Here is a 19,272-nt window from a genome sequence, read left to right as displayed (position 1 = left end):
AAATTGTTGTGAGCAGGAAGTAAAAATCTGTTCCATATTCAGGGAAAAGCGTAAGGAAAGCACATGGAGGTAGGGAGCAGCGGCAGGCGCTGGGTGCAGGGCTGCCGTGTTCCCTGCTTCTGGGAGCAGGGAAGAGCCCAGACCAAAGGGTGCAGGAATTGGGCTTCTGCTTTTTGCATAAGGAGAGCAAATGGTGTTATTTCACAGAGCAGTGAAGTGTTTGCTCTTTTGTTAATCAACTTTGAAGTGCAAATGCTTTGGCTGCATGGCTGGAAATGCGATTGCTTAGATTTGCTTTGATTAAATGGACGTACCACCTCACTGAAGAGTCGTGTAACCAAGTCACATTCAGTGTAATTCTTCTTGGTGCAGTCCAGCCCTAGAACTGTTTATCATAGATCATTTTCTGGAGGCTGTGCTGCTTAGTCTTGTGACGTCTTGCCCTTGTAGTAAGCAGGAGGTGACCTGTGGTGGGTGCACTGTGCCACAGCCCCGCGCCTGCTGTTCGGCCTTGGGGCTCTGCTGCCAGCCCCAGGGCTGCGTGCACCCATCAGGTCTGCTGTGCACACGGTGCTGATGCTGAGGAGAAATTCATGGAGGAACTGAGATCTCGTCTTCCTGAGGAGCCCCATTGCTTTGTCATCTTCAGTGTCGGCAGTGGATTTTAAATTGAGGGGAGAAAGCCATTGTGGCAATGTCATTAAATGCTGCTCTACATACTTGCATAGGAAAGCCTTCCAGAATAGAAAATCCTAGTTAGTAATAGTTGGATAAGAGCCTGTAGTAAAGCTTGAGCACATCAGCTACGAAGAGTTTAATTTGAGCGCGGGGAGAAATGTTCTAACTAGACGCAGCAAAAGCAAGGAGATTTCCGGCTGTTTTACAGATGATTTTCTCTTTCTTTCTAAGAATAATTGAGTCATTTTAATGCGAAGCCTGGCTTGATTTCTTGGAATGGGCTGGATGTAATTAGTTGCAGCCTCAACTTTGAAATGTTTTGACAGAAACTGTTATCTTTTAGCTCGCCATTTTTTCTAGCATCTGCCCTAAATATTTGTTCCTTTTCTGCGATGTGCGACTTTGCAACTTCAGGTCAAATTTCGGATACAGCTCTGTTTTCTTTGTTACCTCGCTCGCTTCCTTCAGGATGAGGGAGAATAATTGAACAGAACATCTTTTCCAAGCAGCTGGAGTCAAGTTCCAGCTGACTGCAGCACCTGTGACGGTCGTACCTCTGCCTCGGGCTGCGGTGCTGCCAGCCCGGCCACGCGGCGACGGCGCGCTCAGCAGTGCTCAGCAGTGCTCAGCAGTGCCCGGGCTCGGCGTAACGCGACTGCCCTTCTGTGAGCTTCAGATGGCAATAATGCCGGTGAATGCAAAGTGTCTGCTTTAGACTAATTAGAGGGATGATTTGTGAAACGCTGGCTATTTATTTAATTAATCACCAGCACAAAGCTATAAAAGCCATATTTTAAAAATCCCTGTTAGTTTGCCATGTGGTTAATAGATTGTGGCACATTAAAAAGTGACACGGTGATGTATTAAAAATGTTCCACCTAAGGTTGGCAAATGTCCTCAAGGAACTTAGCTGTCTGCTTTGTGCAACAGAAGCATAGGATTAGAGTCTGATCTGTTTAAGCATTGAATATTTGTAGAAACATTTATCTTTTGAATAGCGTCTCTTCATTAACATCTCGTGGCGTATTCTTTAACATACAAATAATGTTTATGGTGTGATTTTAATTAAAAGTTTTTGCTGCATTTCGTTATTACAAAGAATATCTCTGTTCCTCTGTATTAAACTGTAAAGCGTATCGCCAAGTAAAATGTAAATAATTCTCCTAAAGTAGGCCATTCCTTTTCTTCAGTGCACAGAAACCAAGGAGTTCCTGGTAATGAATGCATTTCTGCTGGAGCCGTAGCAATTGTATTTTGATAAATCTGAAAACGTGTTTCCATTCTTCAGCAGGTTGGAGCTGCCTGGTTGGTGCTGCCAAGGCCTGGCTGGTTCAGTGCTGGGGAGGAAGGCAGCTCCACGCGCCCTGTTTGACTTCAGTGGTGCTGCAGGGGTTCTGCTGACCTCTGCATGGGAGCTGCTTTCCTTCCTGGCAAAATGCTGCTTGAGTGTGGCAGGATTAAAGATGGACTGGATCCATTTGTCCTGAAAATGATACCTCAGTGAAAGTAATTGAAGCCTGGGCTGTAAAGGGGACTATAGATTTTTTCCTTCTGTTTCAAATGGGATTTGTCAGGAAAAAAAAAAAAACAACCACATAATAACAAGAAATTTTATCCATAGCAATTTGAATAGAACGACTTTAATTTAAGGTGAATCATGTAAATGAATACTTGTTAACATGATTGAAATATGCTGTTACAAGAATTATATGTATTATTCCTTGCTCAAGACTCGCATAGATTTATTAATTGTGGGAGTGAATGCCAAGAAGGAGCAGGCAGTGATTTTGGAAATTTGATTAAATGATTTTATATGTAAGTCATAGTTTTGAGGTGGGTATAAAAAATGGTTCAGGTAGAAGCATGGAAGGAAACTGTCCAGCTCTGGAGGTTGTGTTTCTCAGCTGTGTGTTGTATAATTAACCGGTATGTTAGGAGGGGGGCTGGAATAAAACATGAGTATGTGAACGCAGCCTGGAGCTGATGTTGTAGTGATCGTTGCAATGCAGATAAAGCATTTCTCATAACTGCTGCTGCCTACTGGAGCCTTTGAAACATCTGGACCTTTAATTGAAAAATAGTGCGATGCTCTACAAAGCAGACATGCTAAGTGAAGTCAACAATTTAGAATAAAAAAGTGTTATTTACCTCGTAGTTAAATATTCATACTTTGTTATGCTTTGTATAACAGGAAATTACCGGGTTAAATTTTTATGAATAGTGGCAGCACAAATAAGATAAATTAAGTATTTAACACGTTAATGGAATTTTACATTGCTGTCTGCGAAGGCTGCAGTGCGGGCTTGGAGGAGAGGGAGCTGCACCTCAGGGAGGGCTGACCTGGAAGGGCTGCTCCCAGTCTGCGGGCACTGCTGTGGCTGTGCAGGCTGTGCTGTGCTGCTGGCCTCAGTCGTGGCGTTCTCCATAAATGACTTAAGAAAAAGAGAGGTAATCGTGTGATTACTATAGTAAAGAAAATTACCCATAATGGTTAACCACCCGGTGAAATAAATGGAACTCTGATTTTCCCATAGTAGCACACAGTATGCTGCGTTGCAGAGTAACAGGACTAGAAGTGCCCTGTATTTTCGTACGGGCGCAGTGTTAAGGCTGGGAGTGTTGCAGTCTGCAGCTGAATGTGTTCTCTGCGAATGAAATGAACAGACTCTGTTTTAAATAATTAACCATCGTATTGTGTTAGATGCTGCTTCACTGACCGCACCAAAATCTACTAGTGGCAGCTCCCGTTCATTCCCACGTAGTGCAGCTCTCGGATATTGGGGCTTCTAAGCGCGTCCATCATCCTGTTTTGCTGCCATATGCTGGTGGTGCCAGCCTCACTGCAGCTTAAGGGTTTCGGCCACGTTCTTACTGAAAGCTTTGGAGATACCTGGTCATTGAAGCTTTAAAAAATAATAATAAATCAGCTTTTTAGATGAACTTTCTGTTCCCACTTATTTTGGATGAAGGAATAATTAAAATAGTTCTGTTTTTTTAAGAGGTTACTGAAAATCTACTTTTTCTTAGTCATCTCTGAAAAATATAGTCCTTTATATTGCCATAAGCATCTGTGCTCTGATCTCTTAGAACCTTTAGTTGTATTTGAAATATATTCACTCACATTAACGTTGTTCCCCTTGGTGTTCTTCCTCTGTTATTAAAACACGTATTTGAGCAAGGGGTGTGTAGGGCTGTAAAGCAAACTTCCCATCCTGTCGCCTGAAGCACGAATGTTCCTCTTGGTTTAAAAGCAAAAAGAAATTTTACGTTTGTAAAAGCATAAGCATTTGTTTCCATTTTGTGTAATGTTCAGCACTGTTTGCTGGGAGGTGAGTCAATGACTGGAATTAATTATAATTACTGAAGAGACATATACTGATTGAGCAAATAAAGTAGTAAGCTCATTTGTGCCAAGGCCATCTAATTAAATGCTAACTTTGGATAAGCTAGATGTGCATGAAAGATTAATTTTTGGAGGTTTTTATGACTCCCACTAAATAATGATTCAGTAAAATCTCTGCATTATATCATTAGAACATCTCATCTTAAAGTGATATAACATTTAGTCACGGAACTCCATTGCACGAGAAGATGCAGTAAATTATTATTGCTGAAAATTAATCACTCTTCTGTAGGAAATGTTTATGGACTTTGTTTTAATTTTCTGCTGTGATGTGCAGCAAAACGGCCCAGCAGCGAGAAGGGCGCAGCAGTCGGGCTTTTCTCTGGCTTCCATGACCTGCCGCCATGCGGCGCTTCGGAAGCGAAGGGGATGAGTTTCCTGGTGAGGGGCATCTCCCCGCGGGCTGCAGCGACGCCGGGGCTCACAGCCACCCGCTCAGCTGCAGGGCGCCTGCTGTGGAGAGAGGTCTGTGTTTGCTCAGGGGCTGTAACCAGGAGTTTACGTCTTAGAAAGACTTCCTGTGTTTGAGGAATTGATATGGTGTCTTTTTTTTTCAGTATTCTGTTTATATTTCAAGCATATTTGATTACAGAACGTTTTTTAATGCCAGAGATTTCCAAAACTGTAGGTAGCCAACGAAGGTCATTGCAGTTTTCCTGTTATAACAGTATCCACTGTTTATATAATTAAGCATTACGTCTTACAAATACAAGCAGAAAACCTATTAAAATTCATTATTTGAGTTACCTATCATATTCTTCACTCTCGTGTCTGGAAACAGCAACTTGCATATGTGCTGTGATGCCACTTAGCTTCTCTAATTAGCCCAACAAATACCACTACCATTATCTTCTCTCAGAAGTTTATTTATTAATGACCATAATTCTCCTAAGCTTACTGTAGCTGCTGCTGCTTTCATGTTTAATTGTCAAAGTGCAAAAATATGCGTTGATCTGCTAATTAATGTTATAAAAAGAAGAAAAAATCTGTGAATGCCGAAGATGATACTTTTCAGGAATTGCAAATAATGGGCATAACTGTGTGCAGCTCATGTCCAGCAGCAGCAAGGATGGCAGTGCTGAGCCGTGGGGTTGCAAGAGGTGCATGGAGAGCTCTGCAGGCAGGGAGCGAAGGGAAATGTTTGTGTGCACACTGCGTTAGCAGGAATGGGAAGTGGCACCCACACACGTTTCTCTCAGGGCTGTGTGTCCACGGGAATTGCTGTGCCACGAGGTTGCCAGTAAAACATTGCTCCTGCTTGAAGTGGTGAGCTGAAGATGTTACGGATACTGCAAGCTAGAACAGCCATAAGGTCAGAGTGAAAGTGCTAGGTGGTCATTAGAGAATCTATTGATGAAAATAGAGAATTTTCTGTGATTTATGTATGTTTTGTGTGTATTCAGTTACTCTTTGCTTCTTTAAAGGATTGATGGAATATAATGTTGCTAACAATAAAAGCTTAATGGAATCAGATTTCTGATTTCCTAGAAAATTAACAAGATATTTTGTCAATTTTATTCCAGACTTCATTTGTCAGAATATACAGTGTCCAGTGACAAGCTAAAAGAATTTCTTGACGAATTAACTGTGCCACAGGTGACAGATCAGGAAAATGTTAATTTAACGGCCCCTTTATGCTTCCCAGATTTATTGGAAGCTATTAAGGAAACTCCAAATAGTAAGGCCCTTGGCCCTGAATAGATTTTCCATTGAATTTTATACAGGATCTATTAATAAAGTTTGATGCTGCCTTTTTGAATATAGGTAATCGCACTTCATCTTCTGGGTCTCCTCAGCCATTAACATTGGAATACCATTTTTAGTTGGGATAAAAACGTAATTATGCATCTAGGAGTGTCTTTCATCAGGTTGTGAATGGTCCCTCCTCCAGAAGTGGCCATAAGCACAGTATAAACCCCACGAGCTGTTAGAAGTTAAATCCATTGTGACCAGATCTTTGATTCTTCGACACCGAGTCCAGCCGCCCGCTGCCCTCCGTTCAGTCCCACCGCCTGCCGAGCCGGACCTGAGCAGCGTGGCACAGGTGGTAACTGAGCTCTGTGGGACTTTCTGCACAATTGATTTTTTTCAGGATCAGGCTAAGTATGGATTTGTTCGGTCCTTTGAATAGTTACCTGGTGCTTTGGACTTCTAAGGCTATTTCAGAACAAATATAATCAATTTGTAATAAAACACATCCGTCCGTAATAGAGATTTCCTTCCAGCCCTTTGACTTACTGATTGATCAGTCCAAGACATGACCCACGTGTTTATAGGCCTTGCTAATTTTTCTTACCTAATGTGACACCGAATGTTCTCATTATTAATAGAAAGTCTAATCAGCCTCTAAATCTCAGGCTTCAGCCTCTGTAATCTCGTGGCAATTGCACTTCTAATTTATAGAAATATTCGGTGTCGGTGTTGCTCCCCGTGCTCAGGGCGATTGGAATCCCAGTTGTTATGAGTTGCCCACGGTGAGTCCTCAGCGGCCAGCTGGGTGTGAGCGAGGGCCAGGCTGCTGGCGGTGGGGGGAGTGGGGAGCAGCGGGTGCTTAAGAGCTGGGGAGACTGGGGAGCTTTGAGATGGGGAAGAACTGAAAAAAGCTCGTTTTTGAAAAGTAAAAAAAAGAAAAAGAAACAAAGGCAGCCCAGTGTAGGGCAAAGGAGGAGCCAGGGTGCCCAGCGGGGAAGTGTTTGGGTTGGAGGTGTGCTGTGACAGCAGTGCCCGCTCTGGGGTTAATTTGATCAGTTTAAGAAAATGCCCTTTGTTTATAAATTGAGAAGAGCCCCCCACACGTACACACGCGTGGGCATCTGCCGGCCTCCCCACACTTGTCCTTGTCAGGGCTGACCCAAACCTGTGGTATGACATAGTGGCTCGGTGTCTTCCACAGCAGATGGGCAAAGCTAAAGTTTTCTTCTAAATGAGTAAACCCAATTTCTTCTGTACCTGAACCATCTGGGAGGGGGAGGTTGCCGCGCTACAAAAATGCTTTATTAAAATAAAACAACAATTATGTTTGAATGGATTTAATTAATACTTTTAGCTGTGCTAGTATGAATAACTCTAATCTTTAAATTCCTATTATTTCTCTAATTTACAATCACGCTGAGGGATCAAACGGTTTTTAACAATATATTGAAATTAGCACGTGGCATTTAACGCCCTGTTTTAGGCTCTCATCGTAGATTTACTGTATTGGATCCTTTTATTCTGTTAGTTAATACTCCTAGTGTGTAATTCTGATGATATTTTCCTCTCCGAAGGCCTCTATGTGTGTGTAGATAGAGACGTATGGTTACACCAGAGGTGCTTTTCCAGAGGGGTGTCAGAACGTGCAATCTTTGGTCTGTTTAAAAGATTTCAACTGTAGGTGTGATCGGTTCTCTGAGCAAAGTGAGGCCAAGCATCGTTTGGTTCTTAGCCACGTGCTCGTGGTGCTTTGCAGCAGGTCTTGTGCTGCTGTCCCACCTGTGGGCACCATGCCTGCAGTGCTCCCAGCTGCTGCTCTTGGCTGCTTGTGCCTCGGAGCTGTGGGTTCACATCTCATTCATTTGTATCTGCAGACAGGCCTGTTAGTTTCTGTGGTTTTCTTTTTTCTCTTATTTCCTGTAGGAATGTGGAATCCTGCAGTGATGTTCAGACTTCTTATAGAAATCAACAAATCCTATAGAAATCTTTGCCGAATCCTTGATGTCGCTCCTGCAGATCCATTACACAGCAGTAAATGAATTAGAACCTAAGCATTGGAACTTCTTTCGATTTTAAGTCATGGTGGGGTGTTTTGATCTTATCAGTGAGGAGAACTCTATCCGTACCAGGTTTTGCACTAGCTGTGTCATACTTTTTCTTTATACATTCTAATGAAATGTATTTTCTCAACAGGGCCATGTTGGTACCACGGCAACCAAAAAAATTGATGTCTACCTCCCACTGCATGCAAACCAAGACAAACTGCAGCCCATGACAGTTGTGACGATAGCAAATGCCAAGGTGCATGACCTGATTGGACTAATATGCTGGCAATATACAAGTGAGGGACGGGAACCAAAACTGAAGTAATGTTCTTTCTTTACTACCTCTTGATCTCTAATTTTCTCCTCTGCAGCATTTTTGCGTAACAAAATAAATTTTCATGTCAATATTCTTGTAGATAAATCTTAGAGAAACCACCTACACATTTGTATTTCCCTTTGAGAAATACACATACATCTATATCCATTTCTCTTTCAGTTAAACCACCGGGTACTGTATAGTGATAAGCGTATGAAACCACAGTGCCATAAATGAATCATAATTTCAAAATGTTCCATATAAAAGTAATATAAAACCTATCTCTTCTGGCATCATGGAGGCACGTTCTATGTCCCATCTATTTTTTAATACTGTTCTTAGTGGCTGAGATCACAAGAGTGACAAATGGAACATAGAACTCCTCTGTAAATCCCTCCTTTTGTTTGTTTAGAGAGAAGGTACCCACATTCTGCCTCTGTTTCCTCTCACTGAAGACTCCTCTAGATTCATACAGAATCTTTGATAATCGTTGCTTGCCGCCTTTTTGTTGCAGTAAACTCTGCCCCTAATTTTTCAGTTTGGATTTGTCGTGCAGGAGAACTCAGATTGTTGAGCAGGCTCTGTTAGCTCGTCGTTCGCTGGATAAGGAGTGCGTGAAGCAGGGACTGGAAAGCAAGGACAGGATAGGAAAGCAACCTCTCTAGAAAACACTTTCACTGATATTGTTGCCTTGGATATAGGGCTTCTCTTAGCAATTCTGAGTGGACATATGGGGTGTTTTGGAGGTTAAGCTCTTCGGTTTGGTCTCTCTTTTTTTTTTTTTTAATGGAGAAGAAATATACAAATTATTTGCAGATGGTGCTATTTCATTTGCTGTTAATAATTTCTGTTCATTATATCATAAATTCAGTAGTGTCCCGTGTGTATGATTAGTTTATTTTTTAATTACTAAGATGCTGCTAATATCAATCGTTGGACACACACATGCTTTTCAGGAGCACAGCATACTTCAAGTGGAACAATGCCAGTGAGTGGTATTACATGAAACGTAATTGCCCCCAGCAAAAGTCAGCAATGGGAGGAAATGGATTTCACTGTCTGCCTTGAAGGATAAGGTGTTATGATGTGTCAGAGAGTGGTCATCATCGAGGAGGCTGTCTGATGTAATCGAATCTCAGGATGGAAAGAATAAAATAAAATAACAGTCAGGAGTTCCTCAAGACAGTCCAGCAGCAGTAATTGAGAATCTGGATACAAATGTTCAGAGACAGGGGTAGAGACTCAAGTTTCCAAGAAGCTTTTCTTATGTAGCTGTTAATTATTTCTTGTCTTCATCATTTTTTCCATCTTTGGTTTGTTTGTTGAGCATTTCTGACTGCCCTGTCTTTTAGCAAGGATTGATTTGACTTTAGATGAATTCTCATCAGAATAAGTAGACCTCAGAGTTGTGATTCAATCTGTGTTAATTTTCAGGAATGCACTCCATATTTGAAGGCATCTGTGACCCCCTAAATTTATGAGATGTAACAGACATCATATATTTTCAGTATAATTGGTGGAAGATAAGTTGGTTTCACCACCACCTTTTTTGGCACTTGGATCACTTTGAGGCCACAGTGAGCATCGTTTGCTGCCTGCATGGCTGTATGTTTTGGATTTAATGAGAATTATGCAAATGGGTCAAGTACCAAATGAAAATGTTAGCTTGATTTATACAGAGCTTTAAGTGCACACCAGGATGCACAGAAAAGAATTCTGTCAAGCAAACAGGTTAGGAAATCAGCAGTGTAAGGCCCAGCTCACAGCTGTGGGAAGGCAGGCAGCAGGGGGCTGTTCAGGCTGGGTCTCATAGCTTCAAAGGCGTGTTGGACTGGATGGAACGAGCATGTGGGGTTTGTAGAAATCCAAGTAGAACCAGAGAAGGACCTGAAAATCACACCAGGTGCTTCTCACAGCATAGGCAGGATCAGCTGCATCTGTTACTCACAACCTCTTCCGCTTCCTCTTGTTCCTGAGAAGACTTAGAGCAGTGAGAAGCACGCCATCTCCCACCTGGCTGTGCTTCCTCTGTTTGTTGCAGTCCTACCTCTGTATGAATTCTGTCACCAGTGCCAACTTTCATCAGTTTACAAGGAGTCATTTAAGTGCTCTTGAAGGTAAAGATTAGTTCTGCAGCAGCGTTCGTTCTTCAGAGCAGTCCAGAGACTCACGAAAGTTTTTTTAATAGAATTGCACGACTTCCAAAATTCAAAGTGACAAACGTTGCTGGGTTACCTTTCTGTAAGCAGAAGTACAGCACACATTATCGTAACGCATCATTGGTACCTGTTTTATGTCATGAATATCTTAGTCGTGACAAAGTGCTGATAGATCAGCTGGACTGAGCACTCTCAATAAAGCACAGTTGCAACCAAAGGTTTGTGAATTAATTGAGAAAATTGCAAATCAGGTAGTCAGCGAAATAATTCATTGTCACATCCAATCAATAAACTTTGTAAATCAACTCATTTAATTCAAAAAATGATCTATATAGATCAAGCGACCAATTAAACAATTAGCATACACTTTGCAATTAATTAATGTAAGCATCAATCATGCAATTAAAACTCCAGATTTAAACTGTGGAGTTTAGAAACATATTGCCACGTGAACATTCACTACTTTAATGCTATGCAAAATGCCTGAATGCTGGCAGATTTGTAAGAGAATACTTACCTTCAACTCACATTTAAATACTAACTTTTGAGATGGAGTTAATCAGATGTTCCTAGTAATAAATCTGTATTTTGTGTACGTACTTTGTTATTTTCCTGTAGAATTCAGTGTGTGGAAAGGAAAGAGGCTTATATTTTCCTTTATTTTTTCCTCGTTATGCTTCTTTTTAAAACTGGCAGTGTTACTGGGCTCTTGCTTGTTGGTTTGTACTGATTTGTAACTGCCCTTAGTGACTGGGAGCTGTAGATATCTGGAAATGGCAGCTTTTCTACTATTGCTGTTACTGTGTTGAACAGGGTTTTACTTTTTCCTGCAGTTTGTTTCCTAGCTTTTGTTTAATGCACTGCTCGCCATCTGGAGAGTGCCCCCTACTTTTCCAGGCCATGTTCAATAATTCTTTTTGCGGTTGCTTGATATGAGTGAGATAGGGGGACACTGCTTGTCTTTAATTCTAATGTTTAACAGCCATATAAATAAGTATGTTTTCACAAGTGGGGAAGCTCTAGCGTTGTGAAGTTGTGAAACACTTCCTGACCTTAGTGGAGTTCAGTCCTTGTTGCTCCTGCTTGCAGTTCTATCACTGATGAAGTGAGACTTGCTGCCTTACTCTGCAGTACCAAAATACCTTGGGGCATATATACCTATGTGCTGTCAGTGGCTTTTAAGGATATTCCTTCTGTGTGAAGTGTGTGTGCTCACTAGATCGACTGACATTGATCTGCTGAACTGAACTGGTCGTGTAGCTTCCCTCCCAAACGGACCCATTTTATGCTTTGTTTCAGCGAGAACGTCAGTGCCTACTGCCTCCATATTGCTGAGGATGATGGTGAGGTTGACACAGATTTCCCCCCCTTGGATTCCAACGAGCCCATTCACAAGTTTGGCTTCAGCACTCTGGCGTTGGTTGAAAAGTACTCCTCTCCTGGCCTGGCAGCGAAACAGTCGCTCTTTGTCCGAATGTGAGTATGGGCGCGAACCCTGCCACCGCCTCCACGTCCTTTCTCTTCCCTGTTTTCCTTCGTCTGAACGTAGCAGGACTCAGCTGCCTGTCTCTGCGGCCCTGGAGGCGTGCTGCAGAGGGCGGGCGGGAAAGCGGGGCAGGCAGCACCGAGCGGTGAGCCTGTGGTGGGCTGAGAGCACAGGGCTGGGTGAGCCGCTGTGTGTGTGGTCAGTGTGGGAAACGGGCAACCATTGCACTCTGTTCTTAAGCTCAGGTGGCCGTAGTTATTTCACCAGATCGCTGATAACATCGGCCACGTCTTCAGTGGAAAAGTTTGTAATGCTTGTAACTCTTGAAATGAAAATGTTTCTTAGAGACATTCAAATGAAAAGAAATCTGCAGAAATTGCAGATGTATCTCCCTAATGCTCATGCACTTCCACTAAGTGCTAGTGCGCTTCCACTGCTCTGTGTCACTGGAAAAGAAAATGTTCTGTCCACAGTACTTACAAATAGTTTATTCAAGGTGAACGTATTTAGCCCTGCTGAACTGGATGCAGCAGTGTGGAGGCTGATGCAAGGAGGAGCTGGAGCAGTCTTGACACTCACATTGCAGGTCCTCCTTCAGTTTGTGCGGGCAATGGCTCCTCTGTCTGTGGAACTGCAGGGTTTAATTTCTTCCACCTGACTGAGGAATGCTGGATGTTTTATCGGAAAGAGGGAATCTCTCTTTCTGCATGCCTTTCTCCAGAGTCAATGCTACTGCCGTGAATTTGATTGCTATTGATTTTTTTCTGACAAGTCATCCTTTAAGTAATATTTTTATTTGCTGTTTTGCGAAGTACTGTAGTGAAATACAAAGAGTTGTTTGCTGATTTTAACAAGAGGTTTTTCAATTCCCTTTTTAATATTTACAGGTCTTTTTTAAGCAGGCGCAAAACTGCACAAATGTGCTTCTCCCTTTTCCTTTATGCACAAATATGTCTGCTGCCTCTTAACCTCCAGTATTGTGCAGCTGTTACAAAAACAGCACAGCAGATTAAGAGGTGCTTATTGGGTAGTTCCAGAAAAATGCGTGGGACTGACCTGCAGCAGCTGCACAACAGAAGCAGCCCTGGGCTGAACGGTACTGGTTGTGGCAGAGCAGTGGGAAATTCTCAGAGGCTCAGAGTGTCCTAAGGAGCTCATCAGGAGAGGGCAGCGTTATTTCTGCCCATAGCAGAGCTCCAGGGTTTGGTATTCTCAGAAAAATCAAATCTTGCGGGGCTTTTAAAACTCTCATGAGTTACATCTATAGCGCTTTGAAATGTGGTGTAACTCCAACCTGTGAAATGTGTGAACGCTGAAGCAAAGAAAAAGAGAATTTAATATGAATATGCCTTGTTTAGTAGACTATTTGCCTGAGAGTTAGAAAATAACCCTTTTCTTTCCTCAGACTGTTTTTATTTCACATCCTTTCCTTGCTGATAGAGGGGCAGGGCATTCAGTTTGCGTAAGGATCCAGTTCTCTGAGTGGTGCTGGTGGCAGGGCTAAGGTCCATCTACAGAGCTTGCAAAAGAAATCTTTGACATGATGTATGCTCTCATGAGTCCCCAGTGCTCTGGCTTGGAATGTCCTACAGATTAGAAATAGCTTACTGCATCATAAGTAGAGGTACTTTTCTAAGAGATTTTTGGTGCCCACGTGTTAACTCAGAATTGCTTGTACTCGTGTACATAGTTAACAGTCAGAATAACGTTAGAATTTTTAGTGTATCTCCTATAATAGAGAACTACTTGATCATCACTTGATCAAAAGATTGTTACTATTGCGTGTTTAAATGTACAGACCATCTCATTGTTACAGGGATTTAAATTCTACATCTTCCTGCTTTCCTTCTCTTTCATCAAACCAGTGTGTGTAGTTATGTTTTTATATTTTGCATCTTTTTTTTCCTTCCCTATTCTAAAGTGTTTCAGCTGCTGCTGTGTCAGGCATATGACTTGTAATGTTTATTAATATTGAATTGCTGCTGCAAAAACTTGATGCCTCTGAGAAGCTTCCTAATGAAGCATGGTGTTTTATTTCAGATCTCACCCATCCTGCATGTTGGATATAATCTCAGATGTTGTGCAGTCACTGAGCTGACAGTTATGGAACCTCACCAGGAACTTCGTTTCAGCAGGACATATTTGAGCAGAAACAGTTTGCAGAACTTTATACACTTAAACTCCTGCCAAGGCAAACTCGTAGTCACTTGAGTTAGTTATAAATACCCAGTATCAGTGGTTGGAAGTAGCCCCGGTGCATTTTATATTCTGAGCTGAATGTGAATGTCTTTGTGGTTGTATAGAGTAGTAAATAATTGAGTTTGATTAGGGAGAGGGACCTCATTATCCCCCCACCTGTGCCCAGCTGGTAGGGGAGGGTCGAAATGAAGCCATTAGCTGTCTCTCTTACTGGCATCTCAAAGAGCTCAAATACATCTGTGTCTTATTTTCTTTTCTGGCACAATCAGTCGAGCAAGCTAAGCAGGCATGACCGAATTTGGCAAGTTCCAAGGACTCTGGCAAAGTTACACAAGGAGAAGACGGAGGGCAGTCATTCTGGCTCCTAACTGCCCATTAGTCTAGCGAGTTATGCTTTTGGAAAATGTCTGTTGTGGGAAGGAGTACTTTGTCCAATGTCAAACATGGCATTCTCAAACAATCCTCTTTGATGTCGAATATGATTTGTCAGAAGGAGTCAAACAAAGCACCACATTCATGTAAATGCAGACTCCTTGAGATGATGAAGTAATACCTGAAAGACTTTGAACGAAGGTAGCTTAAAATAAATCTGTACTACCATTTAGGGCTTTTTCCTTGGAAATTTTATTATCACAACTTGACATACAATATCTAATGGTGTTTCTAGGAGTTGTAACTCAGCTGCCAGTTGGCACATAGATGGAATTTGGCATGCGGTTCCTCTGCTCCGCAGTGCCTTTTTCTGTTTTAATGGTATGTTTAAATTGCTTTGACTATTTTATATATTTTTTTCAAAGCAGTACCACTGTTATACTTGATAGATTAGGGTTTGAAACATTTTAAAAATACCAGGCTTTCATAGACATTTACAAATTCAATTCAAAGCTTTTGAATGTACTGTGAAAGCCTGTAACTTAGCTTACAGAAAAAGCCTCTTATAGGCTTTCACATGAGTGGTATAGGTAGTTAGCAAAATGTATTTTAGAATATCCATAAGATGCTAATTAAAGAAAATTAACATAGGTGTGAAGGGGGTGAGGCTCCAGGAGAGCAAATGGGAAGGGTTGGCTTTCCCTGAGGAAGGCACTGGAGGAAGCTGACGAGTCTTATGTTAGCCCATAGTAGTGTCAGAATGCGGCCAATTAAACTCAGAAGCATGTGGTTATGCAAGGCTATCCTTAGATCCACAACAGCAAAGTCGTTCAGGCTCAGAGTTAAACCTGTGGCTGGCATGGTCGTTCTGGTTCATCATTATGTACTTCATCTTCAAAATTTCCCAGCTTAAGTTAAGCACATTACATCAGCTGGTAGTTTTAGACTTGACTTGGACTCTATGTTGCTCAAGTTGAGATCATTATTCCTGGACACTTTCCGCCATGCCAAACATGCAAGCTTCAAGTGCTCTAAATTCTGATTCAGAATTTTAAAGGAAAAAAAAAAAAAAACAAATTGGAAAGACAGCTTTTGGAGAAGTTTGCTTCTCATTCAGACCAGAAGCCTTTCATCTTCAAAAAGGTGTTTCTTTCTTTTTTTGCACCATCCAGACCCACGGAGAGGCCGCTGCTGGTGCCGAGCTGCCGCCTCCCCCAGCAGCGCCTGCTGCAGCCATCGCCTCTCCTGTTGTTTTCTTTTTCCTCTCCTGAACCTTGCCACCCTGGCTCCAGCTCTCAGGCTGTAAAAGAAGATGGAAAGCCAAGTTACCGCAGAATGATCACTATCATTAACATTCACGGGTGGTTCACTTATCATTCCTGACTGCACAGACATGGCAGCCGTTATGAAACGTCCACAGGTGTAGCACGATGATACATATTACATTGTGCCACAATGGATTTATGTATTCTGTAACAAAAGAAAAGTGTAATGAAAAAATACAGAAGGTAATCCTTTATTCCCCCACTGCACAATTTATCAGTAATGCCTGTGGATGATAAGTGCCAGGGATTTCCTTTGCTTGATTTAACCTTGTCACCCAGGTATGTTTGTGCAAAATGACAGAAAATGCAAGCTAAGGAGTCTCTTTGGCTTCTAATTTGTACGGAGCAATTTTAATTGGTAGAATGGCATCTGCTTTTCTGCTCTGCTTCCAAGCATGTGGTGTTGAGCAGAATAAGATACAACATATATAATTTATAATGTTAATTAAGAAAATGCTGGAGTTAGGTTGGGTGAGGACAGTCTGTGCACACTGTTGTTGCAGAACAGGACAAGGCTGGCATGGTGCACAAGGACATGTTTGCTCCAGACAGGCACGTTGCTGTGGGCTGCTGATGTTCCAGAGCAGAGGGGCTGTGGGGCTGCAGCATTCTGACCCAGAGGTGCTGAGCAGCCGTCAGCCCCAGGCTGTGCCGTTAGAGGAAGGAGTGCGGCCTGCTTGCTGAACTGGAGTGAAAGAAGGGAGGAACGGTGATCTGAATTCTGCCTGGCAATTCTAACACTGCTGGCAGTGCTCCAGAGCAAATATCCAAAAGTTTACAAATGTGGAGTGCGCTTTACATTTCATTGCTCTTGCCAAAGTCTCACTTACTGGATAGCACACTAAATATAGTAAAACACAGAGGTTTTTCTTATTTTGCTTTGATCGGTAAAATAAACTTTTAAAGATCATTCTGGGATGAGATCCAGCTTCTGAGGCACAGAATGGCTGGGGCTCAGGCATGATTTAGTAATAGAGTGTCAGGAAAATCAGGCTGACAGTTCTCAGGCCAGCTGCTCAATAAAAAGAATCGACCGAGTCGGGATGCACTGAAATGTGCCTGTGGTCTTTAACAGATCAAGTGTCAGGAGCTGAAAGACAGTTCTCCATTTCTGGGAGGTTCCAGATCTGTCTCGGTGTACAGCCTGAAGTGATCCAGCAGTGCTTCGGCGCGCCGGAACCAGGTGGATCTGTGGCACGAGAGCTCACCCAGCTGCTAGTGAGAAACCTCAGTGCAAAAGCATTTCCTACTGAAGGAAAAAAAGAAAAAAATAGGACTTGTTTCTTCTGGAAGGCATCTTTTGCCTTTGTTCTTTTTTTTCTGTGGTATTTTGGTTTGTTTTCCTGCATTTTGGTTGCAGTGCTCTGGAAACCTTGTGGTGCTGCAAGGCATCCTATGAGTGCCTTTCTCTCTGTGTGCCTTTGGGTGCTTCCAGGGCTTGGAGATACACATTGTGTCATCTAAATAAAAGGGAAAGAGTAGTTTCCTTATTGTAAGGACAGTGTGGTTCTATGGAAGATTTCCATGTTAAACAACCCACTGAACTCAGCCCAGCCGTTGGCGCGGTGAGGCTGTGGGCTGGGGCACCAAGTGCCGGCGGTCAGGAGGCATTCGGAGCGGCCCAGCTCACGGGCACCTGGCGGTTCACAGTACCAGGCTGAGGACAGATTTGCCTATCAACAAAGAGAAGTTGGGAAGGTCTCTGCTTACTGTATGGCATCGGCCAGAGCCGCTGAACCTTGGGGCTGGAGGGCTGAACTGTCACAGCTGTGGGAATCGATGTTACTCTCATGCAGAACGGTGTGCTCGTCACTGTGCTAAAAAACATGTGGCTGAAGTAGCGGGGAAGGAAGGAGGTGTGTGAAAAGATTGGGTATGATTGGTTTGAAAATGTGTAAGAGTTACAAATGGTCCAGAGAGTGCCCACTTGGAGCTTTTAGGCAGTTTCATTTTTCTGGGAACAAAGAGAATTGGGAGTGAAATTCCGGTGAGATGGGGAGCTCCCAGCAGGCCCAACGCTGACCAGGGCTCCATATTGCAGTGGTGGCAAAGGCACAGCGAGGAGTCGGGCTTTTGCTCCGGGGTGAGGCCTCCCGTGCAGAGGCTGGCCCGTAGCCGCCCTGTTGTGCTGTGCTGGGGCTGGGTGCAGGGGGACGCTGTGCTCTCAGTTCTGGCGCCTGTAAGGGCAGAGGAGCAGCGCGTGCACAGACAGCTGACGGGGGGCTGGAATGGGTGCGGGCTGGGGGCTGTCGCTGCCCACCCTGGCCGTGTCTCAGCATGAACTGGGGGCTGCGTCTGGAGCAATTGGAGCTGAAACTCGTGTTCCCCACGTTTGTGTCTGAAAGTGACATTTAGTGCGCTCTTGTTTTTAATGATGCGATTGTATTGCTTGGATTGCTTTTCACTGCCAGTTGCTTTTAAAATACTCCAGCTGTGATGCACACAGAGAGCTCCGCTCCCTGATTAGAATTCTCAGTTGCCAGATAAAATGTTCCTCCTCCTGTCTAAATAGCTTTGCAAAACAATTTTTTCTGTGCAGCGCAGATCTTTCCCTGTGGGTGTCTAGCAGCTCTCAAATTTCCGTGCTAACTGTCTGCAGTGACATCTACTGACATGAGCAGAGATTGACTGCAAGGTCTAAGGGGCAAAACCCGCTGATATATTAATCCAGTAGCTCTTCTATTATATTGTCATCTTCTCTGCTTCCCCAGTGATGCCACTTTCAATATCTGCCAGTTGGTATCTTCCATAGCCACCCACGTGCTGCTTTGCACCTCTCCGGGTGTGGAGCAGGGGTGAGCGCCCTGCTGGCAGAGACCTTTCCCCCAGGTTTTGTGCCACAGTGGCTACATAAATGTGTCAAACAGTTGCATGTAAAACAATGCGATACACTAACATTGCTGAGAAGCTGCTGTTACTTCTCTGAGTGCTGTTCTTCCACTTCTCCTTAATGATTTGCTACATCTGCCATTGGGGCGCATATGAAGATGACATTGCAAACTGTTTCTCTGGTACGCACTGCAAAACAGCTAGGAGATAATAACGAGTACTGGAGGAGCTCCGTGTGTGCATTTGCTCATTTTTCTTTTTTAATGATGAACACAAATTGATCAAAAATAAAGATAAATTAGGAAAATCCTTGCACGCCTTGAATCTTAATCCATTTTCTCCTTTTCTGTCTCTGCCTTTCAAAGGAAGTTTTCTGGGTTTCTCCTTTTAACTTCTCTTTTAGAACACAACTTTCTTCTCTGCTTTTCCTAGGAAGTACTTTCCTTGAAAGAAACAAAAATTGCACTGAGCTGCTTGATGATGATTCTTTTGTAAAAATGTCTGTGCCTCTGTCTTGCAGAAATGCTGCTCATGGATTCTCACTTATTCAGGTGGACAGTATGAAGGTCACCATGAAAGATATCTTGCAAAAGGCCTTAAAGAGAAGGAAAGGATCGCAGAGAGGCTCAGGTGGGTCATTTGTTGCATTTTTTAGAGGAAAGTGTGCTTTTTCCTGAGGTTATTTCATATCACTTTTTAGCTGTTGTGAAAAATGCACCATTTTTTCAGTGGACATTGTGATTTGCGGCACCACTCTGAAGCTGTTCT

At 43.0% G+C, this 19,272-nt stretch overlaps 1 protein-coding gene across 2 annotated transcripts in view; it reads left to right on the top strand.

Moving 5' to 3' along the window:
* The window catches only part of MAPKAP1 (MAPK associated protein 1), an 81,874-nt gene that overhangs the window by 26,012 nt on the left and 36,590 nt on the right, over nt 1-19,272 (top strand). For both annotated transcript variants that reach the window (XM_052667835.1, XM_052667834.1), the window contains exons 5-7: nt 7,967-8,139; nt 11,593-11,769; nt 19,025-19,134. In XM_052667835.1, the coding sequence (XP_052523795.1) occupies nt 7,967-8,139; nt 11,593-11,769; nt 19,025-19,134 (460 nt within the window). The remainder of the gene's footprint in view (nt 1-7,966; nt 8,140-11,592; nt 11,770-19,024; nt 19,135-19,272) is intronic.

The sequence above is a fragment of the Tympanuchus pallidicinctus genome, unplaced genomic scaffold, assembly GCF_026119805.1.
Source record: "Tympanuchus pallidicinctus isolate F22 unplaced genomic scaffold, pur_lepc_1.0 scaffold8, whole genome shotgun sequence".
In the NCBI taxonomy this organism is placed as follows: domain Eukaryota; kingdom Metazoa; phylum Chordata; class Aves; order Galliformes; family Phasianidae; genus Tympanuchus; species Tympanuchus pallidicinctus.
The sequence above is the reverse complement of the archived record's forward strand: the minus strand, read 5'-3'. Positions and strand labels throughout refer to the sequence as shown.